We start from the raw sequence: 23,288 nt of genomic DNA, 5'->3' as shown, positions 1-23,288 counted from the left end.
AGCTGGAGCTTCGGTGGCATTGAGGGGGCTTTAGCACTGCTGGCTCTGAGCATCCTGCGAGTGAGAGTTGGGCACTAGTGTTGGGCTCTACATCTGCCCTGGCAACGCAAAGCGCATTCGGTAATTCAGGTATTGTCCAAAGGTTTCTGTTACTGCCAGAGACTGTGCCCTACACATGAACCAGCAGAAGAATTAAAGGCAAACATCACAGAATCCTAGCCTGTTTTGGGTTGGAAGGGACCTTACAGCTCATCCAGTTCCAGCCCCCTGCCATGGGCAGGGACACCTTCCACCAGACTTGGAAACTGGCAGCGTGTGACAGGATGGACCCAAGTGCTTCCATGGTTGGGGACAGTCGCAGGGATCTTTCAATTGCTCGTGGAGATTTCAGCGTCTCGTGTCTGGCTTTGACCAGAGCCAAGCACTGAGCAGAGAAGACGATCCTTATTTCTGTCCAGTGAGAGCTCAGCTGCCTCTTTCACACAGCTGATGTTTGCCCGGTGCTGCAGCGCCAGGACTGTGTCTGAGAAAGCAGACTTTTCTCACGTGCGTTGCGCTCCCCCACGACTAGGTGAAAACCCCTGATAGGCCGTTTTAGATCCATCTGGTAGCCAACTGACCACTTACACTCCCCAGCAGGACTCACCGCAGTTACTCAGAGCCATGCAGATGCTGTAGCCCCTGCTCTAAGTAACTGCCTGGTTTGGGTTCAGCTTAGAGGTGCTGAGAAGACCCCTGAGCCTGGGGCGATTGTTGCCTTGGAGGCGCTGTCACCTGGGGCTTCACGGAGGAGCTTTCTGTGCTGCTTCTTTGCAGAAGTGCTACCGGGGCGAGCTGCAGATCCAGATTTGCCAGAGCAGCCAACGCCTGCGGGTGCCGGTCCTGGGATGTGGTCTGCAGCCACGGCTGGAGTTGAGCCCCGCAGAGCTCGAGCTGGGACCGCTGCTGCCACAGAGCCATGGGGAAGAGGGGACGGTGGTGGTGAAGAACCCCTGTGGGGTTTACTCACTGGAGTTTGACCAGCAGCACCTTGCTGAGGAGCAGGTGAGGGGGAAGGTCTGTGCACGCTCCTGGAGATTCCCAGCGCTCCAGCATTCCCAGGCTTGTGCCAGGGAGACGGGGGCAGCGCACAGGGCAAAGCCCGGCGGCATCCCAGGGTTAGCCGTCTCTGCTGGCAGGCTGTGGAGGGACTTGGATAATCCCTGCCACTGGGGGGAAAGAATATGGGAGGGGATGGCTCGTCTGGGGAGTCTGTTCACGTGGTGAAGGTCCAGAAACTCATGCTGTCTGTGGTTTCTCTTCCCTCTGTGCGCAGCTCCTACGGACACCTAAAGACGACAACAGCCACAACAGCTTGTTGCTGCCTCCGTGTGCCCCGGCTGAGAAGCTGACTGTTGAGGCCCAAGGAAGGGGCATAGAAATGAAGGTGAGATGAAATCTAAATGCTAAAAGTGCAGGTGGCAACCAGCATGGTTTTCTCATTTCCTCATCTCTTCCCCAGCCTACCATGGTTTGTGTTTCTGCCATGAGAGTGGCAGAAAACCTCTTCTCCTTCTTTCCTTTGGCTTGATATCAATCCCTACTGCCTCAGGTTGACGTTGTGCATCCACCAGGAAAGGTGGTGAAGCTGGGAAACATCTGCATTGGGCAGACGGTGAAGAAGATCGTCACCATAGCCAACAAGAGCGCAGGCCCTCTCGCCTTTAAGCTCAGAGTCACATCCACCGTGCCAGAGTTGCAGGAAGCTGGGGTAAGTGCCATTCCTTCTCTGCAGAGCACTTTAGTGTGCCTGCAGGGAGCGATGAGCTGCTGTGGGTGCGAGGTAGTAGCTAATGACAGCTGTGGGCTGCCCTGGCTGCCTGTGCCTGCCCCGTCCTCCCTGCTGGCACTGCTCTGCCAGCAGATGCTTGCAGTGTGAATGCTTCAGCTGAGCTGGGTGCCAGGACTCCCCGAGAGCCACAAGTGAGAAGGCGGCACAATTCCTCTAACCTGTTTTAGACGCATAGGTCAGGATGCAGCCGCATATTTTAGATCTGGAAAGGCGAGGGAGGTGAATCTTGAAAGAGGGAGGGTTACAGCTCTGTTGGAACTTCCATGAAAGCTTTAGAAGGCAGAGGTGACCTCACCGTGACCAGGTGGACACATGGCAGAAAACACCTTTGGTATTACCTAGGAATGCCTACGAGGGAATGAGTGGGACTGGGTCAGTGTTGGTGTGGACAGAAGAGGAATTGGAAGCCTCTTCCCTGAGTCTGGTGAGGGAGGCTCCGCAGCTGGCTTGCCAGATGAAATAGTCTCCACTCATCTCTTCGGGTAGGTTCTGTGCTTGAAGCCCAGCAAGGAGCTAAAGCTGAAGGCCAGAGGAGACACCTGCAAAGTGGAGGTGACCTTCTCCCCGAAGCGCCGCATGCAGCCGTTCAGCGGGGAAGTGCTGCTGGAGTGCCGCGGGCTGGTGCGCTCCCTCTTTGCGGTGCGGGGCTCCTGCCAGGGCAGCCTCGTGAGCTTGGACCAGGACCAGCTCAGCTTTGGAGCCGTGGTGCGGCAGAGCTACACGTGCCGGCGCGTCGTCATGCGGAACGCGGGCAACACAGGAGTCAGGTAAAGCAGGACCCCCCCGCCTCTCTGAGGGCTGATTGCTTGGATGAGGGTTGTGAGGAGCCGTAGTGTGCCCAGATAGCTCCTCTCTGCTTCTCCATCCCGCTGGAGAGTCGTGCAGCCATGGCCGTGCAGTCAGGCCCTGGCAGTTAGCAAGGGGGTACGAGCAAAAGCTCATTTAGAGATGGGTGCAGTGGGTCCTGCCCAGCCTGAAGCCTTATTGCCAGGTGGCTCAGCATCAGGCCTGAGATGTGGTGGGAAAGCCCACCAGAGACGGAGAGCCTCACGCTGAGACTTACCCTGCCTTGACAGCTCCCCGTGGCTAATCCTTCTTTCCTGTCCTTGTGCTTTCCTTGGCAAGGTTTTTGTGGGACGTGGAGAGCTTCCAGCCGGACTTTTCTATCAGCCCCACGAAGGGTTACATCAGGCCAGGGGTGGATGTCCCCTTCGTTGTGACCTTCCGCCCCTCGAAGCTGAGCCAGGCTGTCCAGTACGAGGGGCTGCGGTGCTTCATCCCGGGCAGCGAGGCGCTCCGCCTTACGCTATCGGGATCCTGCGTGGAGGCCCCTGGCACCAGAGAGGTAACGCAGCAGGGACAGGATGGGCCCCTGGACCCCAGCATTTGCGCCACATCTCTCCCAGGGCAGGAACTGAAGGACACTTGCGAGCGCAGACTCGCTTGTGCCGGGGTATCCCAGAGAGAAAGTGCTGGGCAGGACTGCCAGAGTTCCTGAGCCCTGTCATTGCCTTTCTCCCCTGTTCGAGGTGTTGCTCCTCCAGTGAGCAGCTCGGTTGTCCTGGCTCTGCACTGCAGCACCCGTGCCGTGGGAGCACCCTGCCGGGCTCTCCTGAGACCCTCCCCACAGAGCCACCCCGCTGTATCCCAGCACTGCACCCGCAGCCACACTTCTGCCCCGTGCCGGGCCAGGGGAGGGCATTCAGCAGTAGGAAGGGGCAAGGCATCTGCATCCAGCCCCTGGGAGGGGGTAGCTTGGGAGCAGTTGGCTCTTGCTCCCAAAGAGAGCATGGAGCTCCTCTTCATCCTGCCCATGAAGGAAGGGGCTGTGTGGCTGCAGATCTGTCCTTGCACAGCAGTTTCCTTTCAGGACTCCCCTGAAGTTTCCTTTCACCCAGCATGCGAAAGGCTTGTTCTGCTCCCTTCTTCAAGAACAACCAGCTTGATTTACTCCAAAAGCTGTGGCCAAAGTGTAATTTTTGCATGTGACAAGGAAAAGCTGCTCCCTGTGCTCCAGGTCCTGGTGTAGAGCCAGCGTGAGAAGAGTGGCAAGGATTGTGGGTACGACCCAGCAGCCTCTGTGCTCCTCTGTTACAGACCGTGACTTTCAGCTGCAATGTGCGTGAGAAGCAGAGCCAGACCATCCTCCTGTCGAACCCGAGCAGCGAGGCCTGGACCCTGAAGCCCATTGTTGAGGGGAAATACTGGAAAGGGCCTGAATTTATCCATCTGGAGGCCAGGCAAAAAGAAAAGGCCTACCAGGTCACCTACAGACCCCTAACCATGAGCTGTGGGAACAAGAAGCATCAGGTAGGTGAGCTGTGCCAGCGTGCTGACCCTCGTGGCATGACCCTCGTAGGTCACTCTCCTTTGGGCAGGAGGTTGGCCGAGATGACCTTTGGAGGCCCTGTCCAAGCTGAAGGTGTCCTGTGCTCTCTGTTGGAAGCTGGGTTTTGTGGTGGCTGGGGGCCAGGCACGGGCAAAGGGCAGATGGGAAGTCGGGACTGAGCGCCAAACGTGTTGGAGCAGCTAACGTAAAAAGCCAGGCTTTCTGCAGGCCAAGAAATGAAGTTTGTTCTGCGTAGCTCCGGGTCGCTGCTTGTGGCAGCCCAGGGGGCTCAGAGACCCCCATGCTCAGCGCACGGGCTGCACAGGCTCTCCAAGCCCCGGGCACAACCACTTCTGCCAGCAGCACCTGGCTGGTGTCCTTCTGCAGCTTGCAGGGAGCAAGAAGGGCAAAGCTGCCCTGCAGTTTGTCAGTGCCGTCCTGGCCGTGAGCAGGCAGGTGGGAAACGAGAGAGATCTCTTGAGGGTCATGCAGGAGCTTTGGGAGGAGCCCTTCCTGCAGGTCTCAGGCTGGGCACATGGGGGTGACTGGCCCCTCTGCAATGTTTTCTGTGCCAGGCCAGCAACAAGCTCCTAAATCCAAGGGGTCAGTTCAGAAGGGCTCTGTGGTGCTGGAGCTGCCGGGTCCTTGTCGCGCTCCTTGTCCCGCTCCAGCTGGCCTTACAGTGGGCCAGGTCAGAGATTTCTGGCCTCAAGTCTCCAGGGTGCTCAGCAGATCTGTGCCCTTAGGGTGGCACGTGCTCAGCATCTCTTTAACGTACAGCCTGCGTGAGGAGTCTTGCAGCTTTCAGCTGCTGTGGAGGCAGAGGCAGGTGTCTGGGATCCACGGGCACCCAGAATGAGCATGGATATGAGCTTTCCATGGCCCATGTCTGGGGGGCCCCTGTTGTGCCAGCTTACAGGCTGCTCTCTGGTCAGCGCAGTTGGGGCTAAGGCCAGCAGGACTGAGGCAATGGAGCTCATCAGGGACGGCCACCCCCTGCCCACGGCTGTCCCTGCGTGAGCACAGGCTGGCAGGGACATGCCCAAGGTGAGTGGGGCCAGTAAGGGAGTGTTGGGATGTGCAGAGCAGCTCTGCTGCAGGGCCCGTGTTTCCTTGCTTTGCCCAGAGATGATGCCTCTGTGTCCTGTAGCTGTGCCGTGTCCTGTGGGCCACGCACCCGCTCACAAGCAGCTCAGAGCAGGTGCGACGCTGGCGTCTGTCTCCTCCTGCGCGGGACGGGGCTGCAGTCACAGCTCTGCCAGCTGGACGTGCTGAAAGCTGCCTCAGTGAGAGCCTCAGGCATGGGACTGTCCAGGGGTGCTCCAGAGCCGACTTGTCCTATTCGTTGTCTGTAGGGCTCCATCTTCTTCCCCCTGCCGGACGGGACAGGCTTACGCTACCAGCTGGAAGGAACTGCTGAAGCCCCCAGGTGTTCAGGGGCCATTTCCCGGCAGGTTCCGTGCAGGAATTCCCACACGGAGCTCATCCCTGTGTCCAACTGGCTGCAGAGACCACAGAGGTGAGTCCAGCCCAGGGAGTCTGGCCTCATGAGCAATCCCTGCAGCAGCACAAGGCAGGAAGCTTCCAGTGCCTGGAAGCTCCTTCCTGGAAGCTCCTTCCTGAAAGCTTTTCCCTCTCCTTGGCCGTGTCTGGCCATACCCACGTTCTGCCTGTGCAGAGCCATCCTGGAGGGCTTTCCTCCAAGGGGGGTGAGAGCTGGCGCCCTGTGCCCGAGGCACTGAGGATGAGAGGGGCTGTATTGTACCCCCGCAGGATGGGTATCCTATGGGAGTCCTTCCTGTTGACCTTCACTGCGTCCTTGTCACCCGCAGGTTCCTGGTGGTTATTGACATGCTCAAACCAGAGAACCTGGAAAGCAGTTCTGTGCTGCAGGGGTGTTCATACATCGACGTGCCGAGCTCTGCGAAGAAGGACTACCAGCTCACCTTCTTCTCCTACAAAGAAGGAGTCTACAGGGCAAAGGTGAGTGAGGACACTGGTCTGCAGGGCCCTTCAAGGAGCTGTTGGCTCACCGAGAAGCTACACGCCTGTTTTCATACCTCCACGTGCACGGGTCCTATGAAATACCACAGGTGCTTTCTCTGGTCTTGCACTCCTCCTCGCTGGGTGCTCATAGCCATTCCTGGAAGCAGGGCGCTGAGCTCGGTGGGCTCTTCCGGGTCTGTTTTCGTGTGTGGAATGAGCAGCACTTCCCTTTCTGTCTGATTCAGGTGACCTTCCTCAACGAGACAACCGGAGAGTACTTGTTCCACATGGTGACTTTCAAGGTGATGGCTTCGGGACCCATCGGCACTGTCGAAATGAGCACCGCCGTTCGGCAGAGAGTGTCCTCCACCGTCAAGGTGGACAACCCTCTGCCTGTCCCGGTGACGTTTGCCATCAACTGCAAAGTGCCGGGCGTCAGCGTTCCACAGCACTTTACTGTTCCTGCACAGTCAAAGGTAGGAGCAAAGCTCCTGCGGCTCACTCTGCTCTCCCTACTCGTGGCCGGAGGGGGGGCTCTTGGAGGGTGATGCCTGAAAGGAGCCATGTGGGGCCTCTTTCCGTGGTGGCAGCTCCCTGCCGATGATGTAGAGAGGGAGCAGTGTGCGAGAATATCCCCAGTGGGAATCATCCTGCGCTGGTGGAGTCTGCCCTGCTGGCCCCTGTAACACGCCGCCACTGGGCGTCACGTGGCAGGTCCTTGTGCCATGTGCCCCTCATTTAATGTGTTGCTTCCAGGTGCGAGTGGCTGCAGGACAAGCCTGATCCCGCGGCCAGGTTGTCTGCAGCCTGCATTGACAGGAGGTGGTGTGTGCCCTGGGGGAGCACAGGGGCTTTTTAGGGTGGGCAGCTTCTGGCATCATGCTGGAGGGCTCTGAGCTGTTGGGATCTGTCCCTGAGTGAACCGTCCCCCAGAAGGAGCAAGGCTGTGCCCGAGAGAGAGGGAGTCAGAGCGGGGAAGGCAGCCCAGCCTTCAAGCGCTGCCTGAGCAGAGCAGGGACCAGCTGCCCCCTTCTCAGGCACACGTGTTCCCTGCCTGTGCCTGACGCCGTGGCTTTTTCCTTCCTTCCTCCCAGGCGGATCTTGTCTTGGAGTATCAGCCCCTGAAAACGGGTGAGAGCACCGGGCACCTGGTGCTCCAGAGCAGCGACTTGGGCTCTCTGTCTTACGACCTGCAGCTGAAAGCCACCTCGAGCAGGCCAGAGAAGCCCGTGTATTTCCGCACCACGCTGGGCTCCCGTCAGACCATCACCACCAAAATCCGGAATTTTGCCCAGCAGGAGACCGAGTACCTCCTACAGGTGAGCCCGGGCTGCCGGGGCTCTGGCTGGGAGGCAGCTCCTCTGGCCAGCACCAGCCCTCTCCACCAAGGGGTCCGAGTGCCTCTGGCGTGGCCTGGCAGAGCCTGGGTGGCCATGTGAGCCCAGGGGCCTTCCCACTAGTGTGGGCTTGTCCTCCCTTGCGGGCCCGTGTCTGCTGCCCTGGTTGGAGCTGCTTTTGCAGGCCCCGTGGTGCCTGGGCTTGCTTCCCGCTTGCAGCCCTGGTCTGGCAGTCTTGGGGCTTGGGTGCAGGGTTGTCCCTGCTGGGCACGTTTGCACACTTCTCGTGCCCGTTCACCGCAGGCACTCACCAGGGCTATGGTCTGGGTGGGACGGGCCAGGGGACCATCGTGTTCTTCCCGAGGCGCTGGCTCTGCTGTTGTGACCAACCCCCCATGGTCTCTTGTCTCCTCTGTGCAGACCGACTGTGCCGACTTCCAGACGGCAAAATCCATCAGTGCGGCACCCGCCAGCGCTGGGGGCTCGGAGCTGAACGTGGAAGTGACCTTTGAGCCCTGCCACCTGGGCAAAGCCAAGGCCACGCTGCAGCTCAGCTCTGCACTGGGCGGGCAGTACTGCATCCCACTCATCGGCCTTGCGCTGCCCCCTGAAGCCCAGGGCCCCTTCCTCATCCCAGCCGGCGGCACCACCTCCATCTCCTTCAGGAACGTCTTCCCGAGGGCCACGGCGTTCCAGTATGCCGTAAAGCACCCGGCCTTCAGCGTCAGGGCCCCGGAGATGCTGCGCGCCAAGAGCAGCACCACCATCACCGTCTCCTTCACGGGCGGCCCCGCTCCTGTCACCAGCAGGCTGGTGGTCTCTTGCCCTGGCGGCTCCTGGATCTACCACCTCCGGGGCCTGCCCTCCACCCGCAAGTGACCAGCTGCCCCTGGCCCTTCCCGCCACGCTCGTGCTCTCTGGAGCCAATAAATTTCATTTAGCATCCTCCCACACGACGTCCTTGTCTCTAAACGGGAGAGGCATGAATTTGCTGGATGCACAGCCGGTGGACAAGGAATTGGCTGGATGACTGCACACAGAGAGTCGCAGTCAATGGCTCAATGTGTAAACGGAGACCAGTGACGAATGGTGTCCGTCAGGGGTCGGTGTTGGGGCAGACCCTGTTCAACATCTTTGTCGCTGACACAGACAGTGGGATCGAGCACCCTCAGCAAGCTTGCAGACGACACCAAGCTGTGTGGTGCAGCCGGCGCGCTGGAGGGAAGGGATGGCATCCAGAGGGACCTGCACATGCTGGAGAGGTGGCCAGCCTCATGAAGTTCAGCAAAGCCGAGTGCAGGCTCCTGGCCCTGGGTCAGGGCAATCCCAGGCACAGCTACAGGCTGCGCAGAGAAGTGATTCAGAGCAGCGTGAGGAGAAGGACCTGGGGGTTGGAACATGAGGTGCTTCTGCGTGCGCTTGAGCCCGGAAACCCCCTGTGTCCTGGGCTGTATCACCAAGAGCATGACCAGCAGGTCAAGGGAGGTGATCCTGCTCCTCTGCTCTCATGAGACCCCCACTGGGAGCACAGTGTACAGTTCTGGTGTCCTCAACAGAAGGACATGGAGCTGTTGGAGCAAATCCAGAGGAGGGCCACGAGGATGCTAAGGGGGATGGAGCAGCTCCTGCACAAAGACAGGCTGAGAAAGCTGGGGCTGTTCAGCGTGGAGAAGGGAAGGCGGGGTGGAGACCTCATAGCAGCCTTCCAGTATCTGAAGGGGGCCTACCAGCATGCTGGGGAGGGACTCTTCATCAGGGACTGTATCAAGAGGACAAGGGGTGACGGGCTTAAAGTGAAACGAGGAAGTTCAGGTTAGCTAGAAGGAAGAAATTCTTCACTGTGCGGGTGGTGGGGCACTGGCACAGGTTGCCCAAAGCAGTGGTGAATGCTCCATCCCTGGCAGTGTTCAAGGCCAGGTTGGACGGGGCTTGAGCACCATGGTCTTGTGTGAGGTGTCCCTGCCTGTGACAGGGTGTTGGAACTAGGGGATCTTAAGGTCCTTTCCAATCCAAACCGTTCTGCGATTCTGTTATTCTCTAAGATTCTTTGGGAAAGCACGGTTAAGACTTCAGTCGGTTCCACTTAAAGGTAAAAATTTGAGAATGAAGACCTTAGGCCCAGTGTAGGAGAGGATCTGGTTCAAGACCGTCTTAAGAACCTGAACGTGCACAAGTCCATGGAACCTGATGGAATCCATCCACGGGTCCTGAAGGAGCTGGCGAATGACGTTGCTAAGCTACTGGCCATCATATTTGAAAAATAATGGCAGCCAGGTGAAGTTCCCGACGACTGGAAAATGGGAAATATAACCCCCATTTTCAAGAAGGGGAAAATGGAAGACGCGGGGAATTACAGAGCAGTGAGTCTCACCTCTGTGCCTGGTAAAATCGTGGAGCACATTCTCCTGGACAGCATGCTAAGGCACATGAAAAACAACAAGGTGCTTGGTGAGAGCCAGCATGGCTTCACTAAGGGGAAATCCTGCCTGACCAATGTGGTGGCCTTCTATGATGGGGCTACAGAATTGATGGACAAGGGTAAAGCAGTTGATGTCATCTACCTGGACTTGTGCAAAGCGTTTGACACTGTCCCACACGACATCCTTCTCTCTGAATTGGAGAGATACCAATTTGATGGATGGACCACTCGGTGGATAAAGAACTGGCTGGACGGCCGCACGCAAAGAGTTGTGCTCAATGGCTCGATGTCCGGCTGGAGACCGGTAACGAGTGGTGTCCCTCAGGGAGCGGTGTTGGGACCGGTCTTACTCAACATCTTTGTCGCTGACATGGACAGTGGGCTTGAGTGCGCCCTCAGCAAGTTTGCCAGTGACACCAAGCTGTGTGGTCCGGTTGATATGCTGGAGGGAAGGGATGGCATCCAGAGGGACCTTGACACGCTTGTAAGGTGGGCTGATGCCAACCTTATGAAGTTCAACCATGACAAGTGCAAGGTCCTACACCTGGGTTGGAGCAATCCCAGGCACAGCTACAGGTTGGGCAAAGAAGAGATTCAGAGCGGCCCTGCAGAGAAGGACTTGGGGGTGCTGGTCGATGAAAAAATGAACATGAGCCGGCAGTGTGTGCTCGCAGCCCAGAAAGCCAACCGTATCCTGGGCTGCATCAAAAGGAGCGAGACCAGCAGGTCGAAAGAGGTGATCCTGCCCCTCTACTCTGCTCTTGTGAGACCTCACCTGGAGTATTGTGTGCAGTTCTGGTGTCCTCAACATAAAGAGGACATGGAACTGCTGGAACAAGTCCAGAGGAGGGCCACGAGGATGATCAGGGGACTGGAGCGCCTCCCGTATGAAGATAGGCTGAGCAAGTTGGCGCTGTTCAGCGTGGAGAAGAGAAGGCTGCGTGGGGACCTAATAGCAGCCTTCCAGTACCTGAAGGGGGCCTATAGGGATGCTGGGGAGGGACTCTTCATCAGGGACTGTAGTGACAGCACAAGGGGTAAGGGGTTAAAACTTAAACAGGGGAAGTTTAGATTGGATCTAAGGAGGAAATTCTTTCCTGTTAGGGTGGTGAGACACTGGAATGGGTTGCCCAGGGAGGTTGTGAGTGTTCGATCCCTGGCGGTGTTCGAGGCCAGGTTGGATGAAGCCTTGCGTGGGATGGTTTAGTGTGAGGTGTCCCTGGCCATGGCAGGGGGGTTGGAACTAGATGATCTTGAGGTCCTTTCCAACCCTAACTATTCTATGATTCTATGATTCTATGACCCTGGAAGGGAGCTTGGGCTGTCTCGGCGTTGGCTGGCAGTTGAAGGTTATGAAGGAAATAGCAGGAAGCTCTACTAGTGGGCTCCTATTAATGATGTCAGCTGTGGTAGAGCTTTTGTAAGGGGTTTCCTTTAGTTAGAGAGCTTCTGCCTTGGTGCCTTCAGCACACAGGGGTGTCACGCCTGAGGTGTCTTTGCCTGAGCTCTCCAGTTTCCAGCTGGATTCATGGCTGGACATGGTGCGGGACATGTTTTGGAGTGTTTCCAGAGGCTGGCTGCCTGGAGAGCCAGTTAGCACTCGGGGCTCATATCCTCCCTGCCTGTGTTGTAAAGGCCCAGATGATGAGTGTTGGTTTCAAAGTGAGGGCTCCACGTTCCCCGCCAGGCAGGTGTGAGGATTTGCTTTGCCTGTGGCCCCGAGTCTCATGGGAAGCTTTTGTTTCTGGCAAACGCTGTGCTGCAAACGTGTGAAGCTCCTGGCAGCTGAGATGCCCCGGGCAGTTGGGTGGCCTTGTGTGGTGCGTGTGCCCGTGTGCGCAGGCTTAATGGGTACAAAGTCATCGACGGGCGCTCAGCAGGGACAGCAACAGGGGTCACCCCAAAGGCAGGCTGGCCATGGCCCTGGTGTGGCGGGGCTCCTCGTGGGCCAGCAAAGTAGGAATTAAATGGTTGCTTTGTAGTCAGTGCGGAAGCTTTTTTGTTTCCTGCTGAAGCAGAGAAATTCTTGGCTCATCTGCGGTGTCTCAAGCAATTTATGTGTCGCTCACGGAGCGTGACCAAATGCTGCTGTAAGGTGCACTTTAGCCCTGGTGCAGGGCTTCACTGCGGGGGAGACATTGAAGGCGTAGGGGGGCTGCAGGGATCCGCAAGGCTGTAGCTTTAGCAAGGCCCTGCGGTGGCCGTGGAAGCCACGTGTGGCCCTCGCCTATTGTGACGTACAGGGGAGCTGCTGCTGTTAAATGCGAGCAGCAGCCGTGGCCCAGTGAGAGCAGGAGTTGCTGAGCCGCTGAGGCAGGAGCAGGCTTGAGCTACTGTCAGGCTCTGAGCTCTGCTTCCTCGAGGCGCTGGTGAAACCCTGCCCTAGCTGGCAAAGCCAGAGCGTTGAGGAGAGGGGCTGGGCAGCCCAGGTGCCAGCCCTGTCCTTTGCTGCCCAGGTTCCCCTGGCTGTTGGCAGCCCAGCAGCAGTTAGCTGCTGTGCTGGTGGGCAAGAGCCACACCGAGGCGTCCCTGGGCGGCTCCTGTCCCTGCAGCTGCCCACAGCTGCCGAGCAGCGCGAGGGCATTCAGGAGCCAAGGCTGGGCCCCGCACGGAGGAATCCTCCAGGAGAAGCGTGAATCACCCGTGCTCAGGTAGCGTCTGGCCCTGGGCAGGGAGGAGGCAGCTCCGCTGGCAGCAGGGATGGGGCAGTTGTGTGATAGCCGGCAGGATTTAAACATCCCTGGGCTAAGAGCAGGGCTGGGCAGGTAGAAGGGCTTGAACGGGCTCTGAAATTGCCGTGCAACTTGCAGGGAGGGTAGAGACTTGGAGCTAGGCTGTAGGTCCTGCAGCAAAGGGAGCCTTGGCTGTCTGAGGTGGGGAGCAGGGAGCCGTGGGGTGGTGGGCTGGAGGGGTGCTGTGTCCTGGTGGCTGGTTTGTCCTGCCCCTGCAGGGAGATGTGCCCGATTGCTCCGTTGTGCTCCTTTCCTGCTCCTCTGGGAGGCTGGTCCCTGCAGGCTCTGGGGCTGTGGAAGAGCCTTGCTCCAGGGCGCGGGGGGAAGCTGCTGGGCTGGCTGGGCTGTGGAGGTTGGAAGCCCTCTGGAAATAAGCGTTGTGGGGGCGACGACAGGGTTCGTTTCAAGTGAAGTGAAATCACAGCTTGGAGAATTGGAACGAATAAGGCAGTTATTCTTAAGACCCGGTAAGAAACCACTGAAACCCAGCTTAATGCTGGATCATCCCCATTAGGTTTCTCCCTTGAAAAGGAGTTATTTCCAGCTCTAAATCCCAGCTCTTGCTGCAGCAGGTCCTCCTGTCCGTAGGGCAGTGCAGAGCTCTGGAGTTTCTTGCAAGGACAAAAGGAAACGGTAGCCTTGTTTCCTGAAGCCGTGGAGGGCCCGGCACCACAAACACGTGCAGTGCTGTCGCTGCCTTGGCAGTAAAGGAATGAAGTGATTGCCTTGCTTGCAGGGTGTGGGGAGCAGTCGAGGGGCAGGGAATGGCCGTCTTTGCCTAGATGCTGTCTTGCTGTGTCCAGCAAGTGCACACAGCAGAGGTGATGTGGAGCACAGGGAAGCAGGAGGGAATATCATCCTGGATTTTACGTAGCTCTGAGCTAATTGCTCATGTGCCTTCGATGGTTTCCTGCTTTTTTCCTGCTGTGGCAGCCTGGAGTGCCTGGAGGGAGCCTGGAGTTTGGGTGTTAACAAGTGAAAATTAGGGCGTCCTTCTGCATGGAGAAATGCTCTTGGGCAGTGGGGTGATTTCCTGCCTGGAAGGAGCCGTTTTTGCCAGATAATCTTTGTAACGTGAGCCAGGCAAAGTAGCCTTGAGAAAGTATAGTTCTTAATCAGAGTCTTGAACTCTGTGCTGAGTTAGTTAGAAACATCATCAGGCTCCTTGCAGAGAGGGTGAGAAGTGCCAGTAGCGCCTGGTGCGTCTGTGTGGCTCGTGGGACTGCCCCCAGAGCAAAAGGCTGTTTTGGCTCAGGGTCTGTTTGTTGTGGGGTTTTACGTCTATGAATGGAGCCTAAATATGGTCTAATCATGAGTGAGGGTGGGGAGGCCCTGTATTCTCTGCTTAGGAAGGATGCCAGAGGCTGGAGACACAGCTGTGTCCTTTGGGTGTGCCAGGAATGGCGAGGCCCTGGCACAGGTTGCCCAGAGAAGCTGTGGCTGCCCCATCCCTGGCAGCGTTCAAGGCCAGGTTGGACGGGGCTTGGAGCAACCTGCCCTAGTGGAAGGTGTCCCTGCCCGTGGCAGGGGGTTGGAACTGGGTGAGCTTTAAGAGCCCTTGCCTGAGGTTGCGGGGTTCCAGGGTTCCATGGGTCCAGGGTTTTAAGGTTCTGGGGTTGTGGATTGTCCAACTGTTGCTTCTTCCAGGCGACCTCTGCGACATGGCCAGTGGCAAGACCCCCCGGCCCATGAGGTCCTCCAGAAGGGCGGATGGATTCCAGAGCAGAGTGGTAGCATCTCGTAATCCGAAGCTGGTCAGAGAGGCAGAAGAGTCTCTCACCACCAGGCAGAGGCTGGCCAGCCCTCGGGAGATGAGGCGGCCCCAGGCTACCCAGCTTCGGGACATGGGTGAAGTCTCCCATCAAAAGGTAGCCTTTCCCTGCTCTTCTCCTTGCCGTTTGATGTGACATTTGAAGAGGGCACGTGCTTGTGGCAGCCTTGCCTCCAGCTTACCCAAGCAGCTTGGTGATGAGGTCCTGTTGTCATTTCCAACTGGAGGTGGTGGAGTTCTTTCTGCTGGGGGAAAGGCAAAAAACACATTTCTCCAATGAGCCATTGAAGTCCTGGTCTGCACAAAGGCAGTGGAACCTCTGCTGCAGTGGGTGGGTTTTGCTGGGCAGAGAAGAGTGGATGCGCTTTGCCTGGATCAGTGTTCTCTTAGGTGGATGTTCAAAGCTGCTTTTCTTGCAGGACTGCTCAGTCTAACACACAGTCCAGGTGGGTGGATGACTGAGGTAAGCTGTTGAGCAGAAAGCTGCCAGCAAGAGACCTGATGTAGCACATCGGTTACGGGTTGCCCCAGGCAGCACAGGAGGTGGGAACACGTAAGACGGGCGCCCAAATAACTGGCAGTGCTACAGCTACTGGGCTCGGCCTGAGCGTGGCTTTTGTGGAGAAGCGGGAGAGCTGCCTGTGTCTCTCGAGTGACAGCAGTGCAGCTGGGAGAGGGGAGAGCAAGCAGGGAGGAATTATCTCCAAGTACTGCCTCTGCTGGGTCAGCGTTTGGTCTTTGCGTGCATTTTTCAGAGCTGCTTCTGCAGCGGTGTTCAAGAAACGAGCAGTAAGAGAATACAGTGAAGCATCAACTTAAAGCTCGTGGGGAAAGGGGATATGAATTGCAGTCTAGCTCAAGTTGCCCCGTAATGCTGAGACTTCAGCTGAAACTTCATCCCCATCCAGCATTCACCTCATTTGTCTGTTTCCCTCCTGCCCTGTTACTTTCTTGTTGGCCTTTCCTCCCTGGTACTGGTGTCTTCCGAGTGGTTTCTCGGGTCTGCATCAAAAAACCAAAAAGATATTTGGGATGCGTGGGACTCAGTCTCACTGTCTCAGAGGGAAGTTCACCTGCAAATTGTTTCCTGTGGAGGCTCCTGGAAACTCCTGGGTTTTGCTTGCTCCCTGAGTGCTCGTGACTGTTCCAGCAAGCGTCTGGAGCTGAGTGAGCCCCTTAGCAGAGGGCTCTGCTGGAGGTGGGCGCTGCTTTGCCTTTTGGAGAAGGCAGCCTGGAGAAACAGCCTGCAAAAGAGCTTCTTAGCTTGAGGCTGCTCAACATGGTCCAGAAACGTTTTATGAGCTGAGAGCGGAGGTGGGTGGGCTCCCATCTCCTAGTGTGAGCTGGGCAGATGTACTCACCAAGAGACTGTATTTACTGGAGATCAGTGTGGGATCTTCATTCGTTAATCTTTCTCCCAGCAGCTGAAGCTCTCTCTGCTCTGTCTTGCATCTGCAGTTCTCAGCAGTTGGCCTGGAGCAGAGGTTGTTCCAGCCGTTCCCATCCGAGGTGGTGTTTGAGAACTACGTTCCCCGCCAGTTCTACATAGCGGCGCTAGCTCTGAGGAACATCGACAGGGTAAGTGCTGGGCTGTGGAGGCTGAGCACTGGGCTGGAGGAGGAGAGCAGTGGAATTCACGTGGTGTGCAGCAGAGCAAGTTACCTGCTGCAGCGCAGCGCATCCAGAATAAAATGTCTCAGCAGCGTGACTCTGCAAGATGGGGGAAATGTTGCCATGCTGGGGATTCTGCCGCTGGTTTTGGCCGCGCACTGGTGGTAACTAAGCCAAAGGAGCTTTCTGAGCCAGCATGCTTCCCCTTGAAAGCCCTGGACTGATGGGAATGTCGAGGGCTGGGCAGTGCTTGCCTGCTGTCATGCTTTACCGCGAGTGTGCACCATGTCCCGGTGGCTCCTTGGTTAATCTTGGTTTCTGGCAGGGCATGTTTCCCTCTCTCAGCCTGTTGAGCCCCCTGTGTGCAACTCCGTGTCAAAGCACAGGGCTTGAGTTTTCTCCACTTTGTGCTGGACTAAGTTGTAACTCCTGGCATTAGCACTCCAGGCTGGGTGTTTTGGAAGAGCAGGGGAAACAGGCTGGCTTAGCAGCAGCAGTTAAAGGGGAGGACTTGAGGTGCCACTTGAGGCTCCTGCTAAGCTTAGTTTGGTTCTGCTCAGGTGTTTCTAAGCCAGCGTGGCTGTGCGTTCTCTTTGGAGAATCCCAGCACAGGCAGGGTAATGTGCTCCTGAAGGTCTCCAACTTGAACGGGAAAGATTGTGATCCTGTTGAGATTTCCTACGAAAAATGAGCAGGGAGAAGTTGAGAAGTGGCAGCAACTTTGTTCTGCTCTGCTGTAGAGGGGGAAATGGAGACCTTTTGAATTTCAGCTGGGGAAACGTTTGCTCCAGTGAGGCATGTGCCAAGAGCAAGCTGGTGGGAAAAGACAGGAGGGAGGAAAGGGGCTGAGTTCAACGTCCTGTCGCGGAGCGCTTTCTTCCGCACAGGGATTCTCTTGGTACGTAAGAGGAAGTGTGCTGGAAGCAGAGAAAGGTGAGAAACAGGCGTAATTCAGGATCCGGTTGTGTAAGAAAGAGCAAGACGTGTGTGTGAGAGGAGGGCACAGCGGGGAGCGGGGGGGAGGTGGAAGTGTGCAGGTGAATTAACGCCCTCCTCAAATCTCCCTGTTGGGAGAAACAAAGGAGGGGACAAAAGGAGTGACACCGTCAGGGCTTAATGTAGGGGGAGGAACAGCAAGAGAAGTCAGAGTATCTCCTGAGATAACAGGTTTTACAGGGACGTGGTAGAGCATGGAAGAGCCTTTGGCAAGGAAGGATGAAGGTATGGTCCCTCAGTTACTCCCAGAGAGTACTGTGTCATTCCTGGTGTAGCTTGGGCATACTGGGAAGTTGCAATGTGGGTACCTATGCCCAAGGGACACCACTGGTGTGGTTCACAGTGACTTTGGGCAATCTTTGCTGCAGGTGTGCCCTTTGCTTATTAAAATGGGCCTCAGCTTCTCTTTTCCTACTGCTCTGCTTCATTCCCACTGTGCCTTTTGGCTTCAGCTGCTCCCTCATCCGTGCAGCACCTCAGAATGTTTGCCTTTGCCAAGTACCAGCAAAGAGGCAAACAGTGAATTTGCTCTATTCGTGCTTCCCAAGTGGAAAACAACACCTGCATTGATGTTGGTGCCATTCCCAATAAAACGTAAGAGACTGGTAACAGCTGCAGCTTGGGATTTCTATGCCCTGTGAAGGGCAGGCAGTGTGTGAACTGTTGATTTTACCCAAAATGAATCAGTTGTGAAGCTGGTACAGCCTCAGGCGTCAGAGAGCCCTGGTGTAAAAGGCAGATGAGCTCTAAGGAAAACCCTTGGCATATTTAAATGCACAAAGATAGAGATGCTAATCCCAAGAGAGTTCATTATGTTCTAATTTTGCTGGGTTTTGGTCATGTCCTGGGGAAAAGGAACATTGTGCTCTGTCTCACGAGTTTCCCACATTCCTCGGAATCCTACTGATGTATCCTGCGTGGTAGCTGAGGTTGTCTGCTCCCTAAAACTGCAGCTAGCAGCAATGTGTAACAGAGGCAAAGTGCAATCGAGCCCAATAGGTGCTCTGTATTCAGTCCGATACGGAAGTGCTGCACTCTGTGCTTACTGCTCTTGCCTACTTGCTGTCGAATTGCTTTCCTGTCTTCAGGCTGCTGCTCAGCACCCTCAGAGGCATCCTGGGTGGCTCTTGCTGAAGATCTTTGCCACCTGGGCTCACGTGCCAAGGGACTTGGCGACCAGAACGTGTGGCTGCAGTGGGAAATGGGCTCCTGGAGCTTGCTGCCCCAGGGCATTGGTGGGAGCAAAGGGTGTTTAGAGCGTCCAGGGCTGCCTTGGCCATGGGTCACCAGGCTTGGGTCAGGGGTGCAGAATGAGCCTCCATTTTTTCCAAGGCTCGTCGTGTTCATCAGTGGAGCTGCCTGTCATTCAAAGTCTCCTTGTTATGCTTTCTGAGATGAGATTGGGTGCTGGGGCGTTGCTGCCTGTGTGCTAGAGAATGTCTGTTTGCTGTCTCCGTGCCTGTGGTATCCATCGTAGAGGCACGTTGGGTGTTCTCATCTCTGCACCAGCCTTTCCTTGTATTACGGATCTCCCTTGCTGCTTTGCAGCCCCCTTTAAATTCTCTTAGCCATCTGCTTCTTCCTGGGGTTGTTCTTTTGTCTTCCTGCGCTCGTCCTTTTGCTCTTGAGGTAAGCTTTTATTCTCAGGAAGCCCAGAGTGTCTGTGGTCTGCTTCTCTTGCTGGTCCACCGCCATGACTAGCACCGCAGCTTGACCACCCCGCTCCACCCTGGTGTGTCAGAAGTGACTTCCTTCCCTCCCCGTATAACGCACGCTGGTTTGCCTTCAGATAATACATTCCCCCTCCAGAGGTATGACTGCATGGATGTGTGCAGGCAGAAGCAAGCATGTTCTTTGGGCTTGTTGAATACGCAGGTGGCTTGAGGTACTGCATCTCCTTCCTGCTGCCTTCAGAGCAGGGCGTGTTGTTCCTACTGTCTCTGTGCTGCAGCTGTGTAGCTCAGCAGAAGGGATTCAAGTCCACTCTCGTGTGTTACGTGCGTGTAGCTTCAGAGCTAAAAGTGTTTTGGAAAGGTGGTAAGGAAGGATGTCACATGGCCTGTCCTGGTCCCTTCTCATGTTTCCACAAGCGACAAAATCCTACTTGTGTCTTCCCTGCAGGTTCCTCGTCTGCTGAACGTCATCCTGGGGAACTCTCCTTACTTCGAGTTGATCAGCCCGAGTAATGAGGACTATAAGGTAGCACCGGGCATGTCTTCAACCTACCGCATCCTTTTCAGACCTGATGAGGACAAGGTGAGAGTGGAGGTCCCGAGAGATGGCGCCTTGAGGGGAAGGTGAACCTGCAGGGCTGGGTTCCAAAGCAGGCGTGTGGTGTGGGTTTTGAAGAAGTGGCCTGCGTTCAGTGGAGTTGCACTGGATCTAGACCTGGGGGAGACTCTTTCCTGGTGGTGAAGGTTGTGCTCCCATAGGCTGGAGGCTCTTGCCTGTTTCAGGCTGTTTTCCCCTTCAGTGGTGGAATATTTAACGTAACGTCTGTTGGCTTCAGGGCTGAGAGTCTGCTGCCTGTGCATGGCCTTTTCCTCATCTTCTGTTTGCTGCTTAAATGTAGTTCAATACTCTGGCCTACCCTCGGGCAGCATGCCTGTAGAAACTAAAGAGGATCTGCCCCATGGTCCCTGGCTGCCCCTGCTTGTGAAATAATCTGTAATGAAAGGCCATGAAGGTAAAAAGTGCATGTACATTACCGAATGCTACTGTGAGAGTCACAGAAACCAGCAGCTCTTCTTCTGCCATGGGCATGGTGCTAAAGGCACTGTGCTGAGATTGTTTCTCTCCCTGCAGGATTATTTCGACGAGCTTATCATCATCACAGAGAGGGAGAAGTTCTTTGTGCCTATCCGAGCCATAGGTGCCCGAGCCAGCCTGGACTTCCCTGAGCAGCTGAACTTCTCCGAGTGTCCAGTCAGGTTCAGCACCCAGAAAACTCTGCTGGTGCGCAACGTGGGGAAGCGGGAGGCTTGCTACAGCATCACCACTCTGAGGTAAAGGAGCTCATCCCTTGCGCAAAACGCTGTTGCGTGGTCATGGGCTTGTAAACTGTGAGAAAAAGGAGGCAGAGCATCTGAGGTGCTGGAGATGGGCAGGACACGTGGGGTTTGCCATTGCTTGCAGTGTTTTGAGAAAGCTCTGCAAGCAAGTTTGACACTGCAGTGGTGTCTGCAACGCAGCATCTTGCAGGTCTGATGCTGTTGGGTTGGAAGAGGCAAGGTAGGAAGGCAGCTTGACTGCTGAAGAAGGTGCTGTGTGGCAGAGGACAGTTCGAGGGGCTCAGGTCACGGATCCCAAACACAGCCTCAAGAAACAGGCAAGCAATGAGCTGGTGAGAGGCACCACCACAATAAATACCCAGTGAAGTCTAGCATCTATTTGCAAGGCGCTTGCCAACTACTCTACTGGGTAATAGAGCGTGTGTGGAGAGCTCCTTGACAAGGGTTTTAAGAGTTCCCGAACTTCGGCAATGAACTATTTCAGTCCCAAGTTGCAATAAAGAAATGGGAAGCATTAGGAAAGTTTTAAGTGAACTACACAAAAAAGCAGAATTCTGAGTAACTGGATTGCACGTGTGCAGAGGTGAAGAGCTGAGAACTGAGAACTGGGTGCAGAGTGTGGGGGGCTGGGGTCGTGTTATACCGCGGGATCTTCTGAGGTCTGGTTCTCTTTCAGCAGGGAGAGTCACCCGCTCTATTTCTGATCCTGGATGTTCTGGTTTTCTTGTACCGACTGTGGTTTGCTTGCTCCTTGCTTGCACAAGTGAGCTGAAGCGAACTAGACTGCAAACTTGACGGAGGGCCCGGGTCTCCCATACAGTCCTGATCTCTCTCTTTGTGTTGCAGCCCTTTCTCTGTGGATCCCTCCATTGGGACTCTTGGCGTTGGAGAAGCGATGGAAGTCACGGTGGAATTCCACCCACCAAAGACCGGTGTTTATACGAGTCCAATGATCGTTCACTATGACACAGGTAAGTGCGTGGTGCACCCTCCGTGTGTCCTTCGAACCAGAGCGGTGTCTGCGCTGTCTGTCATCATCTGGTGGCTTCATTGTCCTGTTGAATCCCTTCTGCAAGGTTCCTTCACGCTGAGTAGAGCAAAGCTCCCTTGCTGGCTGCTAGATATTCCTGTGCTGGAATATTTCAGCCTGTAACAAGGCAGGCAGATCTTCCTGCGCACGGTGCACCGGGGGCGATGGCGAATATTCTGGGTGCTCCATTGCAGAAGAACTCACAGCAGGGAGTCTGACTGAAAAGGAGATGGCTTTTAACGTGCAAGAGAGCTCTCTGAAGAGCCTGCAACCTGTCCCCTAGAGCTCTCCTGACGGGTCATTGCTTTTCATCCCGATCTGTTGTGTTACAGTTCCTGGGAAGGCCTTTGAGGTAGAGACCCTCTTCTTGTGATGTGCTGCATGGGTACAGTTGGTGCTGTGCTGAGAGCTGGGCCATGCTGAGGACTTGTGACCAGGAGGAGCAGTAACTGTGGCAGCGGTAGCCATTAGGGTGCTCTGAGCTTTGCTGTAGCCTGGGAATGATTCTGTAGAAACCGCCTTGTTAGCAGCAGTTCTTTAGTGGTGAGGTTTATGAGCAAGCTGCTGCTAGGGCTGGCTGGAGTCAGTAATGTGAGGGCGCAATGATGCCTGAAGGTAGGTCGTGAGCACCACCTTGGAGAAACACTTTGAAATGGCTGTGCTGCTGTGCGTGTTGCTCTGGTGCTGGAAGTAAGTCTCCAGCCTTCCAGAGGACACTTACCCTAGTGAAGGGACTCACTTCTCCGGTGGTGAAGTGGTAACAGCAGCACGTTTGACAAGGAAGAATGTGCGGGCAGTGGTGAGGCACCTGGCTGTGACCGTAGCAGGAGCCAAAGAAGGAGTTGGCAGATGGATCCGAGGGCCCAGTAGCAGCCTGTTGAGTGCAGAGCTCAGCACAGAAGCTGCTCTGTAGTTTCCATTGTTGTTTCTGCCCTTCTCCATTTCATTTCAAATGCTCCCGCTTGGGTTCTGAGATCAGAGCTATGCCCAATATTTCAGGACCAGGAGATGAGGATGACACGACACTGGGGGCATCTCCTGCCTGCAGGAGACCCTGGGCAAGGCATGGCTGAGGTGGCGCTCCTCAGCGTCACTGAGTGACTTGGATGTAGAATTCCCTGTGACCTGAGCGGGATGGCAGCCCAAAGGGCACCCGGGCACATCTGAAAAGATACATCTCCACGAACGTCCCCCAAAATAAGGTGCCTAAGGTGGTGCCAGGACATCCTCATGCTGTAGCATGTGCAGCTGTCAGGATATGCTAAGTGTCCTGATCCGGGGAACTGCTTATGCAGCTCAAAACTGCAGCTCTTTCTTCTGTTGCCTGCAGATTGCTCTGTTCCTTGTACTTCCGTCAGCAAGTGAGATGAGGCGAGACTTGCTTTTGCTTTGTTCCAGGTGAAGATGTTCACAAAAGCCTTTGTGGAACAGCCGTAAATGTCAACATCAGGCTTGACAAGAGCTCCTTGACAGTTGAGAAGACTTCTGTCACGCTGTCAAAGCTAAGCTCCCTGGTCATCCACAATCAGAGTGCCATCACGGCCCACTTCCAGTGGAAGCGTTTTGTTGATCAGGAAGAGGAGGAGCGGCAGAAGCTGAGGTTTGTTTGAGAGATTCGTCTCAGAAAGATAGATGCCCCAGGGGAAAACTAACACACGGTCTCAGAGGGCTGTTGGGGCTTTTGAACGGATTAGGGCACGTAAACCCATGCACAGCGTGGAGCTTAACCCTTGCCATTGCAGTCCCAGCCGTGCTACAGCTGAGGATGATGTTTTGGGGAGAGAAGGTTGAGTGCAATCACTGGATTGCCTGAGAGGGCAAACTCACGTTTGGGAGCGGCAAACTATTGAGTTCAGAGATCCGTGCACTACGGAGGGTCCATGAGGCTGAGGAAGGTGTCAGCACTCGGTACCTGGGACTGCACTGAGCAGTAGCACTGAAGAGCTGCAGGTGGCACAGCTATTGTGATACTCAAGCAGTTTCTTCTTTGATAAGCTGGCAGGCTCCTTTTCCAGTCACAGGCAGGGTAGAGTGCTTGGTTGGCCCAGAAGGTGGAGGCCGTCCTGCCGTAGGCTGGGGAATTGCCTTTCAGTGTCCTGGTTTCTGGCCCAACGAGGTGTTTCTCCCCTTCCTCATAGGCTGGGCAGATGTGGAGGGCTCTGCGGGGAAGGGAGGGCAGCCAGGACTTGGAAGTGCTTTTGGGCTTCAGCAACCTGTGTCGTCGTGGTGGTGAGA

At 55.9% G+C, this 23,288-nt stretch overlaps 1 protein-coding gene across 1 annotated transcript in view; it reads left to right on the top strand.

Moving 5' to 3' along the window:
• LOC136005848 (hydrocephalus-inducing protein-like) overlaps positions 1-23,288 on the top strand; it is a 131,433-nt gene that overhangs the window by 31,604 nt on the left and 76,541 nt on the right. The window contains exons 10-19 of the mRNA XM_065663742.1: positions 817-981; positions 1,592-1,654; positions 2,489-2,593; positions 3,069-3,176; positions 3,929-4,071; positions 5,993-6,071; positions 6,392-6,571; positions 8,102-8,292; positions 20,870-20,994; positions 22,053-22,111. Of these exons, the coding sequence (XP_065519814.1) occupies positions 817-981; positions 1,592-1,654; positions 2,489-2,593; positions 3,069-3,176; positions 3,929-4,071; positions 5,993-6,071; positions 6,392-6,571; positions 8,102-8,292; positions 20,870-20,994; positions 22,053-22,111 (1,218 nt within the window). The remainder of the gene's footprint in view (positions 1-816; positions 982-1,591; positions 1,655-2,488; positions 2,594-3,068; positions 3,177-3,928; positions 4,072-5,992; positions 6,072-6,391; positions 6,572-8,101; positions 8,293-20,869; positions 20,995-22,052; positions 22,112-23,288) is intronic.

The sequence above is a fragment of the Lathamus discolor genome, chromosome Z (genome assembly GCF_037157495.1).
Source record: "Lathamus discolor isolate bLatDis1 chromosome Z, bLatDis1.hap1, whole genome shotgun sequence".
NCBI lineage: Eukaryota > Metazoa > Chordata > Aves > Psittaciformes > Psittacidae > Lathamus > Lathamus discolor.
This window is presented reverse-complemented; position numbering and strand designations above follow the sequence as displayed.